The sequence below is a fragment of the Dasypus novemcinctus genome, chromosome 8, assembly GCF_030445035.2.
Source record: "Dasypus novemcinctus isolate mDasNov1 chromosome 8, mDasNov1.1.hap2, whole genome shotgun sequence".
In the NCBI taxonomy this organism is placed as follows: domain Eukaryota; kingdom Metazoa; phylum Chordata; class Mammalia; order Cingulata; family Dasypodidae; genus Dasypus; species Dasypus novemcinctus.
Genome location: NC_080680.1, coordinates 116282184 through 116304122, shown reverse-complemented (window position 1 = coordinate 116304122; position 21939 = coordinate 116282184). Strand labels below are relative to the sequence as shown.

The 21939-nt window shown below is 37.0% G+C and overlaps 1 protein-coding gene across 1 annotated transcript; it reads right to left on the bottom strand.

The window, feature by feature from the left end:
- Positions 1-11056: 11056 nt before the first annotated feature.
- On the bottom strand, positions 11057-12007 carry LOC101433598 (olfactory receptor 13C3-like). Its single transcript, XM_004462369.4, has one exon. The coding sequence runs from the start codon at positions 12005-12007 to the stop codon at positions 11057-11059; it is 951 nt and encodes a 316-aa protein (XP_004462426.2).
- Between the last annotated feature and the right edge of the window lie 9932 nt (positions 12008-21939).

Genomic DNA, 21939 nt, shown 5'->3' with positions numbered 1-21939 from the left:
TAATCTCCTATTGAAATCTTCTCTTATCATCTTGAGTGTTTTTATGACAAGACTACTTAATGGACCAGTTCAGCAAGTATATGATGAAAAATCCTGGAGAACATTGCAAAGTATCTTTGGTCATTTTATTCTACAGCTTTACATATTATCTTGTTAATTCACTTAAGAAAACCTGAGAAAAGAAAAATAATGTTTAAATTCTTTATGTGTTTGTATGTATCTGTATGTATTTGTATATATCACTTGATGCTTTAAAATAATCATTCTTTATATTAATTTTTTCCAATTTGAAAGACAGAACTTAAAGACTGTTGCCAAATTAGGAAATAATACAGTAAATCTTGAAACTAAGATCACTGAAACCAATTCTGGTTCATTAATTTTAATTCAGTGTGGATCCTAAGGGGAGAAGGAGGGAGGAATAGAATAGATGACATATGGGATATTTTGGGGGTGATGGAATTGTGCTAGGTGATACTGCAAGGATGGATATAGACCATGTTAAAATTCATCAAAATCTATAGAAGTCCAAAATGTAAACTACAATGTAAATCATTGTCCATGGTTAGTAGCAATGTTTTAATATTTGTACATCAATTGTAACAAATGTACCATCCACATGTAAAATGTTATTAATTGGGGAAAGAGAAAAAGGGAGAGGATTTTGGGTATAAAGGAATCACCTATATTCTGTACATAAGTTTTCTGTATCTTAAAGCTTCTTTGAAGACAAAATGAAAAAAATAAGACACCGGGTGAATAAATGGAAGTAAATGTCACTGTACATACAAGACAGATTTTACAGTGATGAAAGACAATGTTAAAAATGCTTAATTTCATGTTTTATTATTTATTATTTCAAAGTTTTATTTGCATTTTATTCATTATTTTTAAAACCATAATTATTATATCATTTTCCTGTTAATTGTATTTGGTTATTTTGTTGGCTTCAATTTTGAGGACATTTTGATCACAGAAGGGTTACAACTGTGGCAGTGAAGGATCATTGGTATGGGGTGTCAGAGATGGGGAATGTATGGGTAGAAATTCACATGGGGCATACCTATAAGGCATATGAATATGTTCAAGTGTTCATGGGGCATTGTCACAGTGGGTGGAGATCCACACAATAACCAAAGAAATATCAAATTCCCATCTGGAGCTCTCTGCCACATTCTCTAATGGGACAGCTAGAATCTCCTGAGTACAGTCATAGGGACTATTGAAGGAGGATGGACCATTGATGTGCCCTTGATTGTGATGACTGCCCTTATGAACCTTTAATTTTGAAACTGAAACTAAGCACAGTATTATACGGTGCCTATGCATTACATTCTGATATTTTCCTTGTTGCTCACATGTGGCCTCTTTCTAAGCCAAAACTCAACATATAAATGCATTACCTTCACCCCAGCATGGGACATGACTCCCAGGGATGAGCCTCCCTGGCACTGAGGGATTACTACCAAGATTCAACTAGGAATGCAATTGGAAAAAGACCTTGACCAAAAAGGGGGAAAGGGTAAAGACAAACGAGTTTATATGGCTAAGAGAAGTCATAGTGAATCTGGAGGTCATTTCAGAGGTTACATTTATGCACATCTCACCAGAAGCTCATAGACTGACAAAGTAAAATTACCTCATAGTGGGGCTTCTGGGGGCTATGGAGACATCCAGACATTACAAGCAAAGCAGACAGCTTGGGAGTTTGGCACCCTACCAGTGGGCCCTACTTTGGAATTTATGCTCCCCATTGTGATAGAGTTGGATTCAGTTGTGTTTTTCCTACACATGGTTCTGCTTCCCCTCTATTTGAACCTAGATTTAGTACTAGAATTGATAGTCGTACATCCAAGAGACTTGAATCTTTGGGCTGTCCATGTGCCAGATGGGCCCTGAATCTCAATAGACTTGTAATACCTACTTTCCAGTTGTCTCCTAGGACAACTAATAAGGAGATGATGAGAGACAACCACCATCTCAAAGATTAGAGAGAGTCTACAACTGCAAGCAAGAAAGTCCCATCCATCTGCCCCATGTGATCTAAGTCCCTCTCAATTAGAGGTGGAGTGGGCATCACCATCACAGAAGCCTCAGGACTGGAGAATGGATGATGGACTAGAGTAGACTTACAGTTGTTCTATTGTAGACTTGTGATCTTAGCAAAGGAAGAACTTTTACCATGGATGTGGAGGTAAAGGTCACTGAAGGTTCTGAGGAGAGGGAGAGGAAAAGTAGGTGTAATTTGGGGACATTTTCAGGACTTGGGAATTATCCTGAATGACATTGCAATGAAAGATACAGGCCACTGTATATCTTTTTTTAAAAATATATTTTATTTTTAAAGAAGCTTTAGATTGCATAAATGTTACATAAAAACTATAAGGGATATACAAATGTCCCCTTTCCCCACACACACACACTTTCCCACAATAAGTGCATCCTTCATTAGTGTGGTACATTTGTTATAATTGATGACAAAATTTTGTGACACAGAGTGTAAACTATAATGTAAACTGTAGTCCATGGTTAGTAGCAAAGCTTTAATATGTGTTCATTGTAAGTTATGACAAAATATACAAAGGCATGTGTCCCTCACTGCAATGTCATGCAGGAACAAATCCAGTGTCCCCAAAATGCCCACATTATACCTTTTTTTCTCTACTTTTTAAAAATGTTACATTCAAAAAATATAAGAGGTACTCATACACCCCCCACCTCCCTCACCCACTCCTCCCACATCAAGAAGCTCTTTCATCATTGTGGGACATTGTTGCATTTGGTGAATACATTTTGGAGCACTGCTCCACCACATAGATAATGGTTTATATTGTAGTTTACACTCTCCTCCAGTCCACCCAGTGGGCCATGGCAGGGCATACAATGTCCAGCATCTGTCCCTGCAGTACCACCCAGGACAACTCCAAGTCCTGAAAATGACCCCGCATCATATCTCTTCTTCTCTCTCCTTACCCTCAGCAGCTACCGTGGTCACTTTCTCCACATCAGTGCTACAATTTCTTCCATACTAATCACAATATTTCCATAGTGAATATCAGTAAATCCACTCTAATCCACACTCTATTCCTCCATCCTGTGGACCCTGGGATGGCTATGTCCACTCCACCTCTATATTGAGAGGGGGCTTATATTTCACCTGGATGATGGATGCAATTCTCCTGCTTGCAATTGTAGGCACTCTTGGCTCCCTGGTGTGGTGGTTGACCATCTTCACCTCCCTGTTAGCTGGCTGGGGTAAGTCCAATAAACCAGAGGGTAGGAGTTGCAACTTTGCTGAGGCTCAGGGCCTGGCTGTCACACACAAAGTCCAGAGATTCAGGTATCCTGAGTATACATCAACCCCAGTGCCAACCACAGGTCCAGTAAAATTGACAGAAGAGGCATGTGTATAAAGGTCACATCTGAGTCCAACTCCATCACCCTCACGAACACAAACTCCAAAGTAGGGCCAACTGACATGACACTGAACTCCAGAGCCATCTGCCATGTCTATAGAACCAGTATTTGGAGTTGTACTACTTTAGCTGTCTCTGGGACCCTGCTGAGGCATGCATTAGCACAACCCCTCTGACGACCTACCAACTCTTTTTTGGAGATGCATAGCCATATATACTCACTTGTCCTTTCCATTTCCCCCTTTTATTCAAGGTCAAAAAGCATTTTTAACACCTGATATTACACGTAAGCTGAGATATTCTGCTGGTCTGAGTTGACCCTTTTATTCAAGGTATTTTTATAGTTACATCATCAGCTGGTGCTTTGTAGTAGTCCCTCGGTGCCAGGGAGGCTCATCCCTGGGAGTCATGTCCCACGCTGGGGGGACAGTAATGCATTTACAAGCTGAGTTTGGCTTAGAGAGTGGCCACATTTGAGTAAGTTGGAGGTTCTCAGGAGGTAACTCTTAGGCACCCTGCAGCTCTAGACCTAGTTCATATTTCAGGTGCACAGGCTCATAAACATAGTCATCAGCATCAAGGGCTCATTATTAGACCATTCTTCTTTTTTTGTCTTTGTCATTGCACTTGGGAGATTGTTGCTGTTCCATTGGGGAATGTGTTAAAGCTCTCCTGGCTAGGAACTCAGCACTCCCTCAGTTGTTGTTTTTAACTGTAACCACTATGAAAATATCCAAACATTTTTATGTACCCTGTATACATGCCCTGGAGAATTCCCTCCCAACCATGTGGCCCCCATCAGTAACACCCCACACCAGTGTTTCTCCCCTACCATACTTGAACCTCTCTGTGGTCCAAAACTTCTTCAAAAATGAAATTGAATATATTGCCAATTCCATTAATAGTAAAATGGAATATAGTGATAGGTTCAAAGGTTAGATATAGAATACATACTTACTTAGAAAAATTAAATAAAATAAAAATAAATTGGGATATCAAAAAATGAAAAAGTTTTGTTTTTGACATTTTGACTTTCATCACTGCTACAGGAATTGCCCTGTCTGTACAGTGGCAAGGCAATTTCTTCTATTTCTTCCAGAGTCTACATCCTTTCTTTTTTTTTCTAAGTATTGCTTGTCTTTACAAAACTTTTAGATCACAGTAATTCACATATACAATATATGGTACTCCCACATATCCAACTTCAAACACGTTGTCCCTTCCCCAGCAATGATCTTGTTACATGTTCATATTATATATACTGCAGCTGATGTACAGATATAGAAATAATAGGTTTCAAACTTGGTTCCATTTGGGTTTACATTATGGTTTATATTTTAAATAATACAATTTTCTAAATTTTTAGTTATCTTGAGTTTTCTATTATGGTTTACATTTTAGCCTATAGACTTTTATACATTTTTGGTGTAATTTAACATGTTCTATATCCATCATTGCATGATCTTGTGGAACACTTCCATTGCCCCACAATTACACTGATTCCATCTATTCAATACCTTTTTCCCCCTCCCCTCGGGGCCCACTGTGACAATCAATATTCATTACTTGAAGGACTATATTCAGAAATACTGGCAACATTGTTGAGGACTTGACATACTTGACTGCCATAACCCATTGGGAGCCACGAATTCTCTCAAGAGATACAATGCCTTCTGTTTGAGAACATCAGTCCTCCCCAGGATGTGGGTATACCTTCGCTCTTATTGTATGGGTCTCCACCCAATGATATAACCCACTATGACAAAATGAGCACTCACACACTACCTAGAAGCCTGCCCTGTGTCAGATGCCCCCCCTTAAGCATCTTAAACAGGTAACTTTCCTTATTATATTTTCTAAAGAGTTTTCTCAACATTATACTTTCAACCACATACCTGACCATCTCCTATGTTCAAATGTTCCCCCCACCCTCCCCCCAATTTCTTGGGCCATCTGACCCATCCTTCCATCCCTAGCCCCCCTCAAGCCCACAAAGCCCCACCGAAAGATATCCCTATGCCCCCATTTTATCCCTTCCCTGTACAAACACTTACCTCCAGCTTATCATAGATTTCACCCATGTAGGTATCAGCTCACAATCTTTCTCTCCCCCTGAATATCCTTTAAGCCTATCATCCAGTCTCTAGCTCTCTGAGACAGCTTGGTTCACTTATTTCATATCAGAGAAGTCATGTAGTATTTGTCCTTCAATGCCTTGGTTGCTTCACTCAACATAAGGTCCTCAAGATTCATATGTGTTTCATATGAAGATCATATGTGTTTGCACTGTATTCCTTCTTGTAGCTGAGTAATATTCCACTGTATATATATATATACCACATTTTATTTATCCATTCATCTGTTGATGGGCATTTGGGTTGATTCCAACTTTTGGCAATACTGAATAGTGCTATGAACATTAGTGTGCATATATCGGTTTGTGTCCTTGTTTTTAGTTCTACTGGGTATATACCCAGCAGTGGAATTGCTGGGTTATACAGCAAATCTATAGCTAATTTTTTGAGAAACCCCCAAACCATCCTCCAGAATGGCTGGATCCTTCTGCATTCCCATCAGCAGTGGATGAGTGTTCCCATTGCTCCACAACATCTCCAGCACTTGTAGTCTTTGGGGTTTTTTTTGATAGTTGCCAGTCTAATGGGAGTAAGATGGTATCTCATTGTAATTTCGATTTGCATTTCCCTAATAGCTAGTGATTATGAGCATTTTTTCATGTGCTTTTTGGCTATTTGTATTTCTTCTTTGGAGAAGTGTCTGTTCAAATCTTTTTCCCATTTTTAAAAAGGGTTGTTTCTCTTTTTATGTTTCACATACAGGAGTTCTTTACATATGCAGGATATAAGTCTCCTATCAGATATATGGTAACCACATATTTTCTCCCATTGTGTAGGCTCTCTTTCACTTTCTTGACAAACACCTTTGAGGTGCAAAAGGTTTTAATTTTGAGGAAGTCCCATTTATCTATTTGTTCTTTTGCTTCTCGTGCTTTTGGTGTGAAGTTCATGAAGCCATTTCCTATTACAAGATCCTTTAGATGCTTCCACACATTGCTTTCCAAGGTCTTTATGGTCTTGGCTCTTATATTTAGGTTTTTTATCCATCTTGACCTGATTTTTGTATAAGATGTGAGTTGGTAATCCTCTTTCATTCTTTTACATATGGATATCCAGTTCTCCAGGCACCATTTGTTGAAGAGGCCATTCTTTCCCAGTTGAGTGGGTTTGATGGCCTTGTTGAATATCATATGATTGTATATATGAGGATCTATATCAGAACTCTCAATTCACTTCCATTGGTCAGTATGTCTATCCTTGTGCCAATACCTTGCCAGTTTTTCACTACTGTAGCTTTGTAGTATGTTTTGAAGTCAGGTAGTGTGATTCCTCCAATTTCATTTTTCTTTTTCAATATGTCTTTGGCTATTCAGGGCCTTTTTCTTTTCCAAATAAATTTCATAGTTAGTTTTTCTAGTTCATTGAAGAATGCTGTGTTGGTTTTTATTAGGATTGCATTGAATCTGTAGGTCAGTTTTGGTAGGATAGGAATCTTAATAATATTTAGTCTTCCTATTCATGAACAGGGAATATCTTCCATTTATTTAGGTCTTTTTTGATTTCCTTGAACAGTGTTGTGTAGTTTTCTTTGTATAAGTCTTTTACATCTTTAGTTAAGTTTATTCCTAGATATTTGATATTTTTATTTACTATTGTAAATGTTATTGTTTCTTGATTTCCTCCTGAGATTGCTCATTATTGGTGTACAGAAATGCTACTGATTTTTGTGCATTGATCTTATAACCTGTGACTTTACTGAACTCATTTATAAATTCTAGAAGTTTTGTTGTAGACTTCTTAGGGTTTTCTATGTAGAAGATAGTGTCATCTGCAAATAGTGAAATTTTCACTGCTTCCTTTCCAATTTGGATGCCTTTTATGCCTGGTACTTGCCTCAGTGCATGAGCAAGTACTTCTAACAATGTTAAATTGAAGGGGTGATAGTGGGCATCCTTGTCTTGTGCTGGCTCTTAGAGGGAAAGATTTTAGGATTTCACCATTGTAAATGATGTTAGCTGTGGGTTTTTCAAATATACCCTTTATCGTGTTCAGAAAGTTTCCATCTATTCCTATCCTTTGCAGTGTTTTTATCAAGAAAGGGTTATGTATTTTGTCAAATGCTTTTTCTGCATTATAGATATGATCATGTGATTTTTTTCCTTCAATCTGTTTATATGGTGTATTACATTAATTGATTTTCTTACGTTGAACCATCGTTGCATACCAGAAATGAATCCCATTTGGTCATGGTGTATAATTCACTTAATGTGTTGTTGAATATGATTAGCAAGTATTTTATTGAGGATTTTCATGTCTATATTCATTAGAGAGCTTGGTCTGTCATTTTCCTTTCTTGTGGTGTCTTTGGCTTTGACACTAGGGTAATGTTGGCATCATAGAATGAGTGTGGTAACGTTCCTTCTGTTTTGATTTTTTCAAAGAGTTTAAGATTGGTGTTAGTTCTTTCAGGAATGTTTGGTAGAACTCACCTGTGAAGCCATCTGGCCCAGGGCTTTTCTTAGTTGGGAGGTTTTTAATGACTGATTCTCTTTACTTCTGATTGGTTTGTTTAGATGATCAATTTCTTCTTTCATCAATAGGTTGCTTATGTATTTCTAGGAATTTGTCCATTTCCTCTAAAATGTCCTTCTTGTTGGAATATAGTTTTTCAAAGTATCCTCTTATAATAGTCTTTATTTCTGTGGGGTCAGTGATGGTATCTCCTTTCTCATTTCTTATTTTGTGCATTTGTATCATCTTTTTTCCTTTGTTAGTCTAATTAAGGGTTTGTCAATTTTATTGATCTTCTCAAAGACCCAGCTCCTGGTTTTATTTTTTCAAGTGCTTTTATTTATTTATTTATTTTTATTTAATTCATTTTTTAACTATTACATTAAAAAAAAATGAGGTCCCCATGTACCCCCCATCCCCCTCACCCCACTACTCTCCCCATAGCGACATTCTCCATCATCATGAGACATTCATTGCATTTGGTGAATACATCTCTGAGCATCACTTCACCTCATGGTCAATGGTCCACATCATAGCCCACACTCTCCCATGTTCCATCCAGCGGGCCATGGGAGGACCTACAATGTCCAGTAATTGTCCCTGCAGCACCACCCAGGACAACTCCAAGTCCCGAAAACGCCTCCACATCTCATCTCTTCCTCCCATTCCCCACACCCAGCAGCCACCATGGCCACTTTCTCCACACCAATGCCACATTTTCTTCAATTACTAACCACAATAGTTCATGAATAGAATATCAGTAAGTCCACTCTAATCCATATTCTATTTCTCCATCCTGTGGACCTTGGATTGGTTGTGTCCATTCCACATCTATGTCAAGAGGGGGCTTAGATTCCACATGGATGCTGGATGCAATCCTCCCGCTTTCAGTTGTAGGCACTCTTGGCTCCATGGTGTGGTGGTTGACATTCTTCAACTCCATGTTAGCTGAGTGGGGTAAGTCCAATAAACCAGAGTGTAGGAGCTGAAGTCTGTTGAGACTCAGGGCCTGGCTATCATATGGTCAGTCCCGAGATTCAGATCCTGTAGATATATCTTAAACCCCAGCACCAACTACAATTCTGGTAAAGTAACAGGAAAGGCTTGTGAAAAGAGATCACATCTATGTCCCTTCTCAGCCTGAAACAGAGTGGACATCATACCAAATCCCTCAAGACTGAGGAAAGAAAAAAATAATGGGGGAGCATAACTGCTAATTAAAGCAGATTTATTGTATTGAAGTTATCATCTTGTGTTAATGAGTAACTTGTAACATTGATATAAAAATAAATTTTAATTATAAAACCTAATCATAAACATGTGGTGTAACCCATTTTGACTAAAATGAGAGCCCTTGGGTCAAAATTGACTTAAATGAATTAATGGATGAATAAAAAGTAAAGAATAAAGGAAAGTTCTTCCTTAGAAAAGAATGGTCATGGATAATTGAGGAAGGAACAATGCAATTAGAAATAACATATAGCAGCATGGTAACTGTTGGGACCCAGGGCCTGGGCTCCCCCTAACTTAGACTTAGTTCATGACTTAGACGTAAGTTAAAATAAAGGTTAACAACCCTCTCCAGAGGGGAAATGATGTATAAATGGTATCATAATCCATAATCACCTCAGAGCAGTAAAACTTCATTCCTGTGACAACATCTCCAGACCCCATGTGTGCTTGCGGGACCCTAAGATAAATTCTGTTCTCATACCCTATGGACCGTCCTTCTTCTGAAACCCTTCATATTACCCCTCATTTGCCCTTCTCTTTGCATAGCACTATCCTCATTCACCAGACTGTTGGCTCTGGAGACTTTCTCCTATTTGTAAGTCCAAATAAAGTTCATGTCTGACTTATTGCCAGGTACATTTTTCAGTCACAGGGCTGCCCCAACTCATGCCCTTTAGGAGTTGAGCTGGAACAATAACAAAAATTGATTAAGGTCACCTACAATCTGATTTATTGGACTTACCACACTCAGCTAAGATGGAGGTGAAGAAGGACAACCACCACACCATGGAGCCTAGAGTGATTACAACTGAAAATGGGAGGATTGCATCCAGCATCCAGGTGGAATCTGAACCTCCTCTTGACATAAAGGTGCAATGGACACAACCAATCCAGTGTCCACATAGAAGAGGTGGCATTGGATTGGGAAAAGTGGACATAATGGACGAAGGGTATGGGGAAAGGCAGGAAGAGATGAGAGGTGGAGGCGTCTTCGGGACATGGAGCTGCCCTGGATGGTGCTTCAGAGGTAATCACCGGACATTGTAAATCCTCACAGGGCCTACATGATGGAATAGAGGAGAGTATGGGCCATGATGTGAACCAATGTATATGAGGTGCAGAGGTGCCCAAAGATGTACTTACCAAATCCAATGGATGTGTCATGATGATGGGAACGAGTGTTGTTGGGGGGGGGGAGAGGGGGGGTGGGGGGGTGGGGTTGAATGGGACCTCACATATATATTTTTAATGTAATATTATTACAAAGTCAATAAAAAATAAAAAAATTAAAAAAAAAAAAAAAAAAAGAAAGAACTTCCAAAAAAAAAAAAAAAAATTGATTAAGGTGAGAAACATCAATCCATGCCAAAACTGGTGGGTGACTGTTCATTGTTACAGAGGTTATTTACAGTCTCAAAGTAACTTCCCACAAAATGCATTTCACATTTTGTATTAGACAAGGCTCCCCAGGGTGTCATGAGATATATTTATATATATAATCAATATTATAGAATTCCCTAGATGAAACTGGTTGAGTTAATATTGATAGAAATACCTCCATCTGACTTCTGAATCATCAGTTCTCTTTTTTGTCTTATTTTATTTTTTATATCGATGTTACAAATTTCTCTAACACAAGATAATAAATACAATAACAATAAAGTTGCTAGCACAATACAGTCCTCAGTAAACAAGACTAGTGTAGGCAAAGAAAAAAATACATCTTTCCACCTGTGGTTTTCTCCAAGCAGAGTACACAATGATTTGGCTAATAAAGCCATCTATCTGAAAATTACACAAAGTTGACATTTACCATTTATCTTATTGGATAGATTTGCAGGTCAACAAATATTTCACAGCAGCTTTTACATCCTTGTTCCTCAGGCTATAGATTATAGGATTCAACATAGGGGTCATTGCCCCATAAAACAGGAACATGAGTTTGTCTAAAGTTTGAAATTTGTCTTCCCCAGGCTGGTCTTGAGACACGGGCTTTGCATACATAAAGAAAATGGTACCATAAAATATGATCACCACAGTCAGATGTGAAGAGCATGTGGAAAAGGCCTTGCGCCTCCCTGTGGCTGATTTCATTCTCAAGATTGTGTAGAGGATAAAAATATAGGAGAAGAAGATGGCCAGCAGTGGAAGAACCAGGAAGGCCAAATTGGACACCAGCATGGTGATAACATTCAGGGATATGTCAGTACAAGCTAACTTGAGGACTGCTAAGATTTCACATCCAAAATGATTGATAACATTCCCACAAAATGGCAGCCGCATGGCAAGAGCTGTTTGCACAACTGAGTTGATTCCACCAGAGAACCATGATGTGGAAGCCATCAGCACATACACCACCTTGCTCATGATGATGGAGTATCTCAGAGGGTTACAGATGGCCACATAGCGGTCCAAAGCCATCATGCCAAGGAGGAAGCACTCTGTAGACCCCATGGCAAACACAAGGAACATCTGCACTGCACATCCATAGAAGGAAATGCTTCTTTTCTTTGAAATGAAGGTGATCAATGTTGAGGGAATTGAAGCAGATGTATAGCAGATATCCAGGAAAGAGAGGTTTCCCAGGAAGAAGTACATGGGGGTATGAAGACGAACATCAAAGATACTGGCTATAATGAGGACACTGTTGCCAAGTACAATAACTAGATACATCACTAGAATCAGAGCAAAGTAAATGATTTCAAGTTTTGGATGGCCAGAAAGACCCAGAAGAAGAAATTCTGGCACAAATGTATGGTTATAATTATCCATGTCATCTGCTTTCAGGATGTCAGAGGAAAGCATAATCTAAAATATATTCAGTGCCAAGCAACAAATGTTACAAATTGCCTGAGAAATCAATTCATTTTTAGCACAGAATAAAGTAGTGTTTGTTTGAAATTCTGACATGTAAGAACCTTCAATAAAGCACATGATTAAAATACAGTGAAACTGAGAGAATTGGATGTACCTATCCCTGTAGCTAATGTGTGATGCTCTATCTATGATCAGACATAAATCCAGAAATAACCTCTCCTACTGTTGAGGACACTTTTATGTTGAAGATTATGAAAAGTATGGATGATTACAGACCTCCTAGTATACATCTTCATTTCATCAGGCCCAGGATGCAGGAGGTGGCAAAGGCAAATTAACCTCAACAGGGAGGAATTTTGATCTTTACTTAGCCTACATGGTCAAAATTTCAAAGGAACTTTATTTTTGTTTATACTCCAGTTGGTTGTATTGTATATGTTATAGATATTTACCTATGATAAATTAAATCACACACACTACATTTTAAAATCAAAAGAAGGCAAAGTCCATTGTTAATTTCTTACTGAACTCCACTCTTAATATCTTGTTTGATTGTTCTTACGACAAGACCACTTAATAAACCAATTCTGCTTGGATATGATGGAGAAACTTTAGAGAACATTAAATAGTATCTTTGCTTATTTTGTTTTGTAGCTTCAGAATTTATCTTCATACTTTACTTTAGTCAACCTGAGAAAAAAACAATGTTTAAATATGTTAGGTATGTATGTGATCTGCTTTACTAATAATCATTCCTATATTAGCCAGAATTTTTTTCATTCTTGAGAGACAAACTTAGCAAAAGCCAGTGAACTAGTAAATAACAACTGGAGCTTGAAACTCAGAAGTTTGATGCCATGTCTAGTTCACTGCTTCACTAACTTTAAATTTCACAATAATGTGGTCTTATGATCTTACTGAAGTGCAGATTCTGTTTTAGTGTTTAGGGCAGGACCTTAGAATCTGCATTTCATAAGCTACCAGATGATGTTGACAAATTTGATCAAGAAATAACACCGAGTGTTAAGGTTTCAATCTACCCCTAGTTGACAGACTCTCCAGATATTCTGAATCAGAGAGATTATCTTTTGTCTCACTATGTAGATTGGCTTAGTATATGGCTAATTACAAGAACATACTTCTTTTGTGTTTTACAGTAAACTCCAGTTATGCCATGATATCAAATACTCTTAAGAAAAATATATACTTGAAAATACCATTTTTTTTAAAAAGCAAGATTATTTAGGCTGGACTCTAAAATATTTTTAGGACATTCCTGGCATTCTGTCTGAGCCCTCTCATACATTCCAAGCACAGGAAGAAAATGAAACCAGTAATCTAAGGTAACTGTCATGGCAATGTTCACAATCAGTTAGTGATGTAGGGAATCTCTTGCTGAAAATATAAGCATAATTATATTGTGTAGTTTGGCTGAAAATCATGAATTTTCCTGGAAAGAAGAATTTTATGAGCAATAAACCATTCAAGGGATAATTCAGGAAGAATTTCAGACTCAGGCCAGACATGGAAGTATGGAAATGATTAGATATGTGTGGAAGAGAAGACAGGATAGAGGTAAATTAAAAACTATATCAGTTGAGCAAAGTTGAGGGGTAATCGGATAGCAGTACCACCTTTTAAGAGAAGAGAATTTCTATAGAGGAGTGGTGACAAAGTTCTGGAGTACACAAAGTCTCAAAAGTGTGGTGGAAAAATGGCCATTGCTTTTGGTGGGGAAGTGTCGCATTAGTAGAAAGCACTAAGCAGGGGTAAGGGCTCAGAACCTGTGACTTTAACTCACATCCCAGTGACTCTTACAATCTATGAAGTTTTTGAGCAGAGACATGACACAAAGATTCAGATATTTAGAGTGTTGTGGCTGTGAAATCACTGACTGGCTGTGAAATTTGATCTTTCCATAAATACTACCAGATATGAAGTTGTCCAAAATCATAAGTTATTCCTCATGTGGGCTAATGTGAGTTATTGAGAATATCAGCACAGCCCTTTTCGCCATTCTCCCTCTGAGTTTCTTGTGTAATAGAAGATGGTAACTTAACTCTAGAGCAGATAAGGACTGGAAATCAAGAAACCAAACTTGGCAGATTCTCCAATTAGAATCGAATTTAAAAATAGACAGTAGAAATATTTCAACTAAGAAGAAAAAACAAAAGAGAGTGAATGTGCCATCTCAGTTTCAGAGACAAATTATTGACCATAAAGTGTTAATTTTTTAATTAATTCATATAAAACTCAGAGCTATGTAAAAAGTTCCAAATACTAGTTGCACTGCTCTCTTTATAACTGTTAATATGAGACAAACAGTAGACAAATGCAGCAGCAAATCAATTGTATTAGCAGAATATTGTCCTCATTGCATGTGTAGTTTGAGTACAGATTCCAAACCTATGGCCAAGTTTCTTCCACTATGAGCAAAAGTTTCCTTTTTCTTTGCTCTGAATAAAACTGAACTGTGGGATCTCTATAGATGTGATGTGGGGGCACTTTGGGGGGTTGGAGTAGTCTGGGTGGTGCTGCAGGGACAGTTACCAGACATTGTATGTCCTCCCATGGCCCACTGGGTGGACTGTGGGAGAGTGTGGGCTATGGTGTGGACCATTGACCATGAGGTGCAGTGGTGCTCAGAGATGTATTCACCAAGTGCAATGAATGTCTCATGATGATGGAGGAGGTTGTTGTTATGGGCGGAAGAGTGGAGTGAGGGGGGTGGAGGGTATATGGGGACCTCATATTTTTTGAATGTAACATTAAAAAAAATAAATAAAGAGAAAAAAAACCTGAATATAAAAAAAAGTTGCATTTTCGGCTTTCCCTCTCTATGTAAAACAGTTTTTGCTTAGTTTACTGTTCAGTTAACTTCAGTTTAGTGCCCTTTTGAGAGTTGGCATTGTAAATAAAAACAACTTGGAAAAAGTTTTCTGAAATAGAATTAACAAAGTATTATATTTATTCATGAGTGGGAAACTGGAAAAAGGCTATTTGAGGTAAATGTTTTGAGTGGAATTATTTAGTATGTCTTCCAGCTCTCTAAAAGTCAAGGAGTACCACTGGTATTGATGAGTCTGTATAGAGAGCTCCCTTAATTGGAACTGAAGACTTGTGTTTGTATTTTTAATCCACTTACCTTTGGATATGTTGGCTAGATATTGTTATGAACCACTTTGTGGTTTTTTGGGAGAAATAATAAGTAGGTAATCTGTAGCTTTTCAATTGAAAAACATACTTAACCTGTGTGACATGTCATCTTTTTATAATCATTATTCCGATGTGGGAAAAACGTCACACTACATGCATGTAAAAAAAATAATTTAACTTTTAACATTAAAATGTGTCACAAAATCCAGAAAGCATACATCGCAAATACAAGATACTTTAAATAAAAAGTTAAGTTACATTACTTAACTTTTTATTTAAAGTATCTTGTATTTGCGTTAAAAAAAAATCCTACATTTATTTCATTTAGCCAATTTTTATTGCTGGCTTGTAGGTGTCATATTGTGTACTTGGAAATTACTTTATTTGCTCAAGTTCATGGAAAATAATGAGCAGTGACAAGATCCAGAGCCTATACTCTTTCTACGACTACTCAGAATAACTGGTGCCATTAAAATCCACAGAGAAATCATATGTTAACAAGAGGGAATTGTCCTCATCTTGGATAGTAAAATGAGATCCCAGGACAACCTTGACTGTACTCATTCAGCAATGCCCAGAGGAAAGTGACAATGATTCTATATTTACACTACACTACTTCGTACAATCAATCAAATTTCTCCCCCCATCGTGTCTAGAAATTAATCAAAGGATACTGGGAAAGGAGCAGGAACACTCTGAAATACCTAATCATGGTTGTAAATAGAAGAAAGATGGCAGGGCACTGACCTTACTGGGAAAAATGTTGAGGTTCCAGGTCTGGTCTCTGGGTCCAGGCGTGCAGAGGATTTCTCTTCCAGACAACTGTAATGACAATGCATCTTAGGCCACCTGCAAGCTTCCCCTGCCACCAGCTCCAAGCCCTCCCCTCCCAGGCAGAGATCCCCTCTGCCATTCAAACCCACATTGAGCAATAGCCTATCTTACTGCTTTTGTTTTTTCTTCTCCTAACACCTTACACTGGTTATCTTGTATTTAGTGAAATAACAGAGACACAGAGGAAGGACCCTGTCTGCTTTGTTTATCCCTCTTCAACTAGTGACTAACTCAGTGGCTGCACATAACAGACGGGTCTAAACTGAATACATTAATATTTAATTTCTAGGTTTTTAGGCAATTTCCTTGTGCAGAATTAGTGACTTTATGATCAAAACAAATTTAATATGTGCCAATTGTTCTTCTGCCTTAAGCTTTAGATTTTTCTTTTGAATGTTTCTTTTTTATTTTTTTTTAGTATCTTTCAGTCAGTACAAACAAGCTGGGAGATATTAGGTATACTCATTAGTTTAGTCTATATAAGTAGAGTGGGATCACTTCATATTCATTCGAACAAATGTGAAGTGGACTTAGCAGAGTGGTAAATTGCTTGGGACTTAGTATCAACATTTTTGTTTTGATTTTCTTTGCTTCTATTTATATCCTCAGTTTTCTCTTTTGTAAAATAGTGATAAGTATATGTGCCTTATTTTCCTCAGAGGGATGCAATGTTGAAAAAATAAAATAGCATTTTGAAATTGCTTTATGGCTCCACAGTCATTATAAAATTATCTATAAAAATTGCTGATGTATGATGTTGATAATAGCATATTGGTAGGTGTTTTATTTCAGGTTATTCATTTAAAAATTCATATTTATTAGTTCCTTTATTTATAATTGAAAAGGTAACAGTTTCATGATATTTAAGACTTACCTTTATACTGATAAATTATTTCCACCTCTTGGTAGAGCAGGTTATTTTCCCTTAATATTTGTGTCATTCTGAATTAAGATCAGGTTCAAAATATGATGCTAGATTCCACAGATGTGGATTAGTAGATATTTGCTATGCAACAGTTGTTTTAATTGTTCCCCAATCCCCAAAGCAATTTAAAGTTGGAGTGAGAGATGTGTGGAATGAAGAAACTTCTTAGTATGTCAGGGACAGTGTACCACATTTCCAATTAAGAGTGTTGTTGGGAATAAATTGTACTGAACAAGAATTCAGAAATAAATTTTGCCTGCCAATGTTAATTTTGAAATAGGGTAGATATTTACCAAATAAATGTTAGGGAATATAAAAACTTTCAAATTCAAACTACATTTACTAAAGCAAAATTAATTAAACATTAGTGCTCAATAAATCAAATGACAATTTAAAAAGTCAAATGCTAGATTTGAGAAATGACCTAGATATTATAAATGAAATAAAACATAGTATTGCTATGAATTAAATGATTATTGTTGAACTTTTTGCTGTTTTTTCCTCTATCTTTCAGAGCAGATCAGTTCATGCAGGATATACCAAATTTATACCTTTTATGGAATGAAAATAAATCTGAAGGAGAAAAGTGAGTCCATAATTTTCAAGCATAGTAGAAAAAGATATCAAGAATTCAACAATAACTTAATGTAGGTATAATTCACATTTTTAAATTTAAGTGTTAAAGAAATGCCTATTTTATATAGGCTCTATTTTATATATCAACCCTCAGGTTCTGACTGTAATATTCTTATATATGGAATGTTTCTCTGCAAAATATTTCAATTCTGAGAATTAGCAGTTTGCTTAAGAAAGGAGGAACAAAGAACTATTTATGTACCCATGTAGAAACTCACACACACACCCTAAAATATAAAGTTTGCCTCAAAATACAAATAGAAATATGTCAGTACTTTTATCTTAGAAATTCATAGATGTTTAGAGATGTCAAACTCTTAGTAATTAAACAGTATATTCACCAAATGCAATGAATGTCCCATAATGATGAAAGAGGTTATTGATATGGGAGGAGTGGGGTGAGGGGAGTGGGGAGTATATAGGGACCTCATATTTTTTTAATGTAACATTTTTAAAAAATAATGAGAAAAAAATAAATAAATAAACAGTAACACATCCTTTTCTATAGATGGGTACATTGAAGTATGGCATAATGAAATATGGTTTCAGAGTGACACAGTAATATTGAATAAGTAACAACTGCAAAAGTCTAATTATCTGAATGAGAAAACAGATACTCTCTGTAGTATCTCTGCAAATTGTCTGTAATTGAAAATAATTCCCAAATAGCAAGTTTATTCAAAAGAATACCAATTAAGTTATGTCCAGGGGCATATTTTATATTTTTTAATAATAATTTAAGGGTTAAAAACACTATAAAAATCAGATACTTTTCCACTTTCTATAGGTGAGTATATACTGAAGCATAAAGTAATTAAATAATGTTCCAAGGTCACAAAGTCCCTTAGTATTTTAATAAGAAAAAAACACAAAGTATAGTATTGTAGATGACAAAAATTACTTTAAAACAACACCTTACCTTTGGATACTAGGGTTTATTTGTTATACTTTAAATTTTGAGAATTTTCCCAGTATTTACCTATTAAATTAATTTGTTAATTAATAAGTATGTTACTATTGATCAAGCCTATGTGCCAACAACTGCTTGGACACTGGATTACAAAATCTCAGTGAGCATTTTGTAAAGAAATGTGCTGGAAAAACAGAGTTGATTTAAATACACATAACATTTAATGGCCAACTTTTTTACATGAGAAAATAATTGATAATACTTACAGAACCCTCAAGGTGGCAACATTTTTCCAAATGAACATGGTTTTAAAAATATGTTAGAAAATTCCATGACTTTAAGAGAACTGATTTACATGGATATTTTATGATCAAAAATGACATTGGAAATAAACTTAGGCAACTCTCAATATACCATTGTAAAACTGAATGAAAGTGAGCTGTACGTTTTCCTTATTTATTCCTTAAGGAGAGAAAGCAATGTATTTGTACAAATATCTATCACATTTTATTGATATATTTTGACAAGTTCATGTAAGACCTAAGAGATACTTTTAATAAAATTCTTATTTTCTATGCTTTACTTATTTAATAGTAACACCTGACAGTTTATAAAATCTGTTCGTATCTATTAGTACATAAAAGCAACACTACTGGGTATCTGATATTGCAAGAGAATGGGGTTGTTAAATCAAAGATATCTGAGCATAGTGAAATAAGAAGATTCATAGAGTAATGAATATAAGACATTTTGAAGGTTACCAAGTCATTAGTAATCTTGCCTGGATTCCATTCTTGTAGTTTTCCATGAAATTTAATTACAAGGCACCATAATACTGAGAGACGTCTTAAGGGATATTGTGTATTCCAGGAATACATTTCTTTACCTCCCTTGGTAATCAGGACAACTCACCGCAATCCAAACTATAACTCCCTTCTTTGCCTATTGATTCAAAGACATATGCAGCTCAGAGTGGCTGAGCGATCATCTTAACTCCAGTTCAAGGGAATAAGTGTTGTGTTTCCTGGTGGAGACACTCCTACCTTTGGAAATAAGACCTCTAGACCAGAAGGAAATAAGGTTATGGAGATTTTAGTGAGTGGTACCACTCCATTTCCACCCCTTGATTCCTGGATCCATTAACTTGCTAAGATAGCACACCATAGAATGGATGGTGATTTGGAACATAAAGTTTCCTCTAGATCATTGCCCCAGCCCTACAAGATTTTGAGACCCAATTCATGCCATAAATGAATCCTTAAATTCTTAAATGCCATTCTTCCATTCTTTCAATCCATTGCTTCAGTATCATAGGGAACATGGTAGGACCAGTAAATTCCATTGGCATGGAAACATTGCTACACTTCATTAACTCTGGAGCAATTCTGCAATGAAAACATAACAGAGGAGAAGGTATTCTGTAAGTTCACAGATGGTAGATCAGGTCATAACAGTTTTTGCAGTGCAGATAATTCTGTATCCAGAATCCTATCTATTCTAGCAAGAAAACAATCCTTCCCCTTCCACAATGAAAGTCATCAAATGTAATCTACATGCTACTGGGTGGCAGCCTGAACATCTTTAGGAATAGTGGAATATGAAGAATGAATGATGATCTCTACACCTGGCAGATTGGACATGCAGAAGTGGCTGTAGCCAGATAGGCCTTTGTGAGTGTAAGTCTATATGGCTTCTCCCATGCATAACCCCATCCTTACCACCACAGCCACTTTGTTCATGAATCCATTGGGCAATGACAGGCCTAGCAGGGGAAAGAGACTGATTCGTATTCACAGAATGGGACATCCTTTCTACTGGATATTAAAAATCCTCCTCAGCTGACTTGACCGTTTGATGAGAATTCACATGGGACATACACACTTTTCTGATTTTCTCTTATTCAGAAAGGTCTAGCCACATACCTCTACCATAGAATTTTTGTTACCAATTTGCCTACCATTTCCCTTCCATGTCCTTCACCATACTGTCAAACCCTTGGCCACAGTCCATGAATCAGTGTGTACATGCACCTCCAGCCATTTTTCTATCCAACAAAATGAGCAATCAGGTGCACTGATAGATCTGCTCACTGGGAAGATATTCCTTCACCACTGTCCAACAGGGATGTCCTGGAAGGGGTTCTAGTACTGCAGCTGTCCAGTTTCTTGTGGTACCTGCATATTGCGTAGATCTTTTTTAACCAGACCCGACTTTTCTCTTCCTCAAGCAATGATTTTAGGGAACTCCACAATAGGCTATAGCTCTATTCTGTGAGAGAGAAGGCAATGTGGCAGGAGTGGGGCTATGGGCATTTGGGCCATTTTGTCATTCAACTTACTTGTGGCTTCACAGCCTACTCAAGCCCAATCTCATATATAGCACTTCTCTTTGATGATGATGTGCTGCTATGCACACCCAATAATATGGCTTAGTGGATCAAACAAGAGTCAGTTCATGAGGGACAGGTCAGGAGTCATGTTATCTTGGTGGCCTATGGTTAAGTGTTCAGTCTCGACTAAAGTCCAATAGCAGACCAAGAGCTGTTTCTCAAAAAGACAGTAGATGTTTACAGAGGATGTCAGGACTGTGGAATTGTATGGGAAATCTACACATCTGTTGATTGTTTTGCAAGTTCACAATATCTGTAACAAAAATACATTTTAAAAAATAGTATGAGTTGGGGGAAAAATACACCAAATGTAAGATAAGGAATATAGTTGGTAGTAATATTTTGATGATGCTTTTGCATAGTTTGTAACAAATATTCCACACCAATGCAAAGAGTTGGTGTAGGGATGATGTATGAGACCCCTGTGTGATGTTATGTATGTATTTTTCATAAGTTCACAATCTTTACTATGCTCTTATTGTTTATGTGTTCATGTATGAATGATATACTTCAATAAAAAATTTTTTTAATAAAAATATTCTATGTGTCTATGCAGTGATGCTCCATTATGGATCTGTCAAAGTCTCCAAACAGCATCCCAGTTTGCCACTGACACTTCTAATACAGTTGAATCTGCTGGACCACATGGCTAAAATGAGAGAGAAGCTTGCATAGCAGTGTGAACCTGCTGCAGAGAATCCTCTTACTTCCAGTTCCAACTCAAAACTACCAGCCTTTTTAGTCACTCTATAAATGGCTGGAGTAGTACAGCCCAATGAGGAACTCCAAAGAAGTCACCTTCTTTTTGATTGTAGAAGGGATCAGATGCAACAACTGTCCCTTCATCTTAGCAGGGATATCTCAACATTCCCTACGATGTCTTAGGTGATTAGATATTGCCACTTGATTCTGCCAATCCAGGTTCTGATCAACCCATTTGTGTTTAAGGATCCAAGTTCAGTAGCTGCAGATCCCAAAGTAATATCTGACCTATAAAGAAGTTCAACCATGGAGTCCTCAGGGATGATGGAGCTGCT

What these genes read in the sequence shown, in the direction of transcription:
- LOC101433598 (XM_004462369.4), bottom strand. Translation starts at nt 12,007, where the DNA reads ATGGATAATTATAACCATACATTTGTGCCAGAATTTCTTCTTCTGGGT.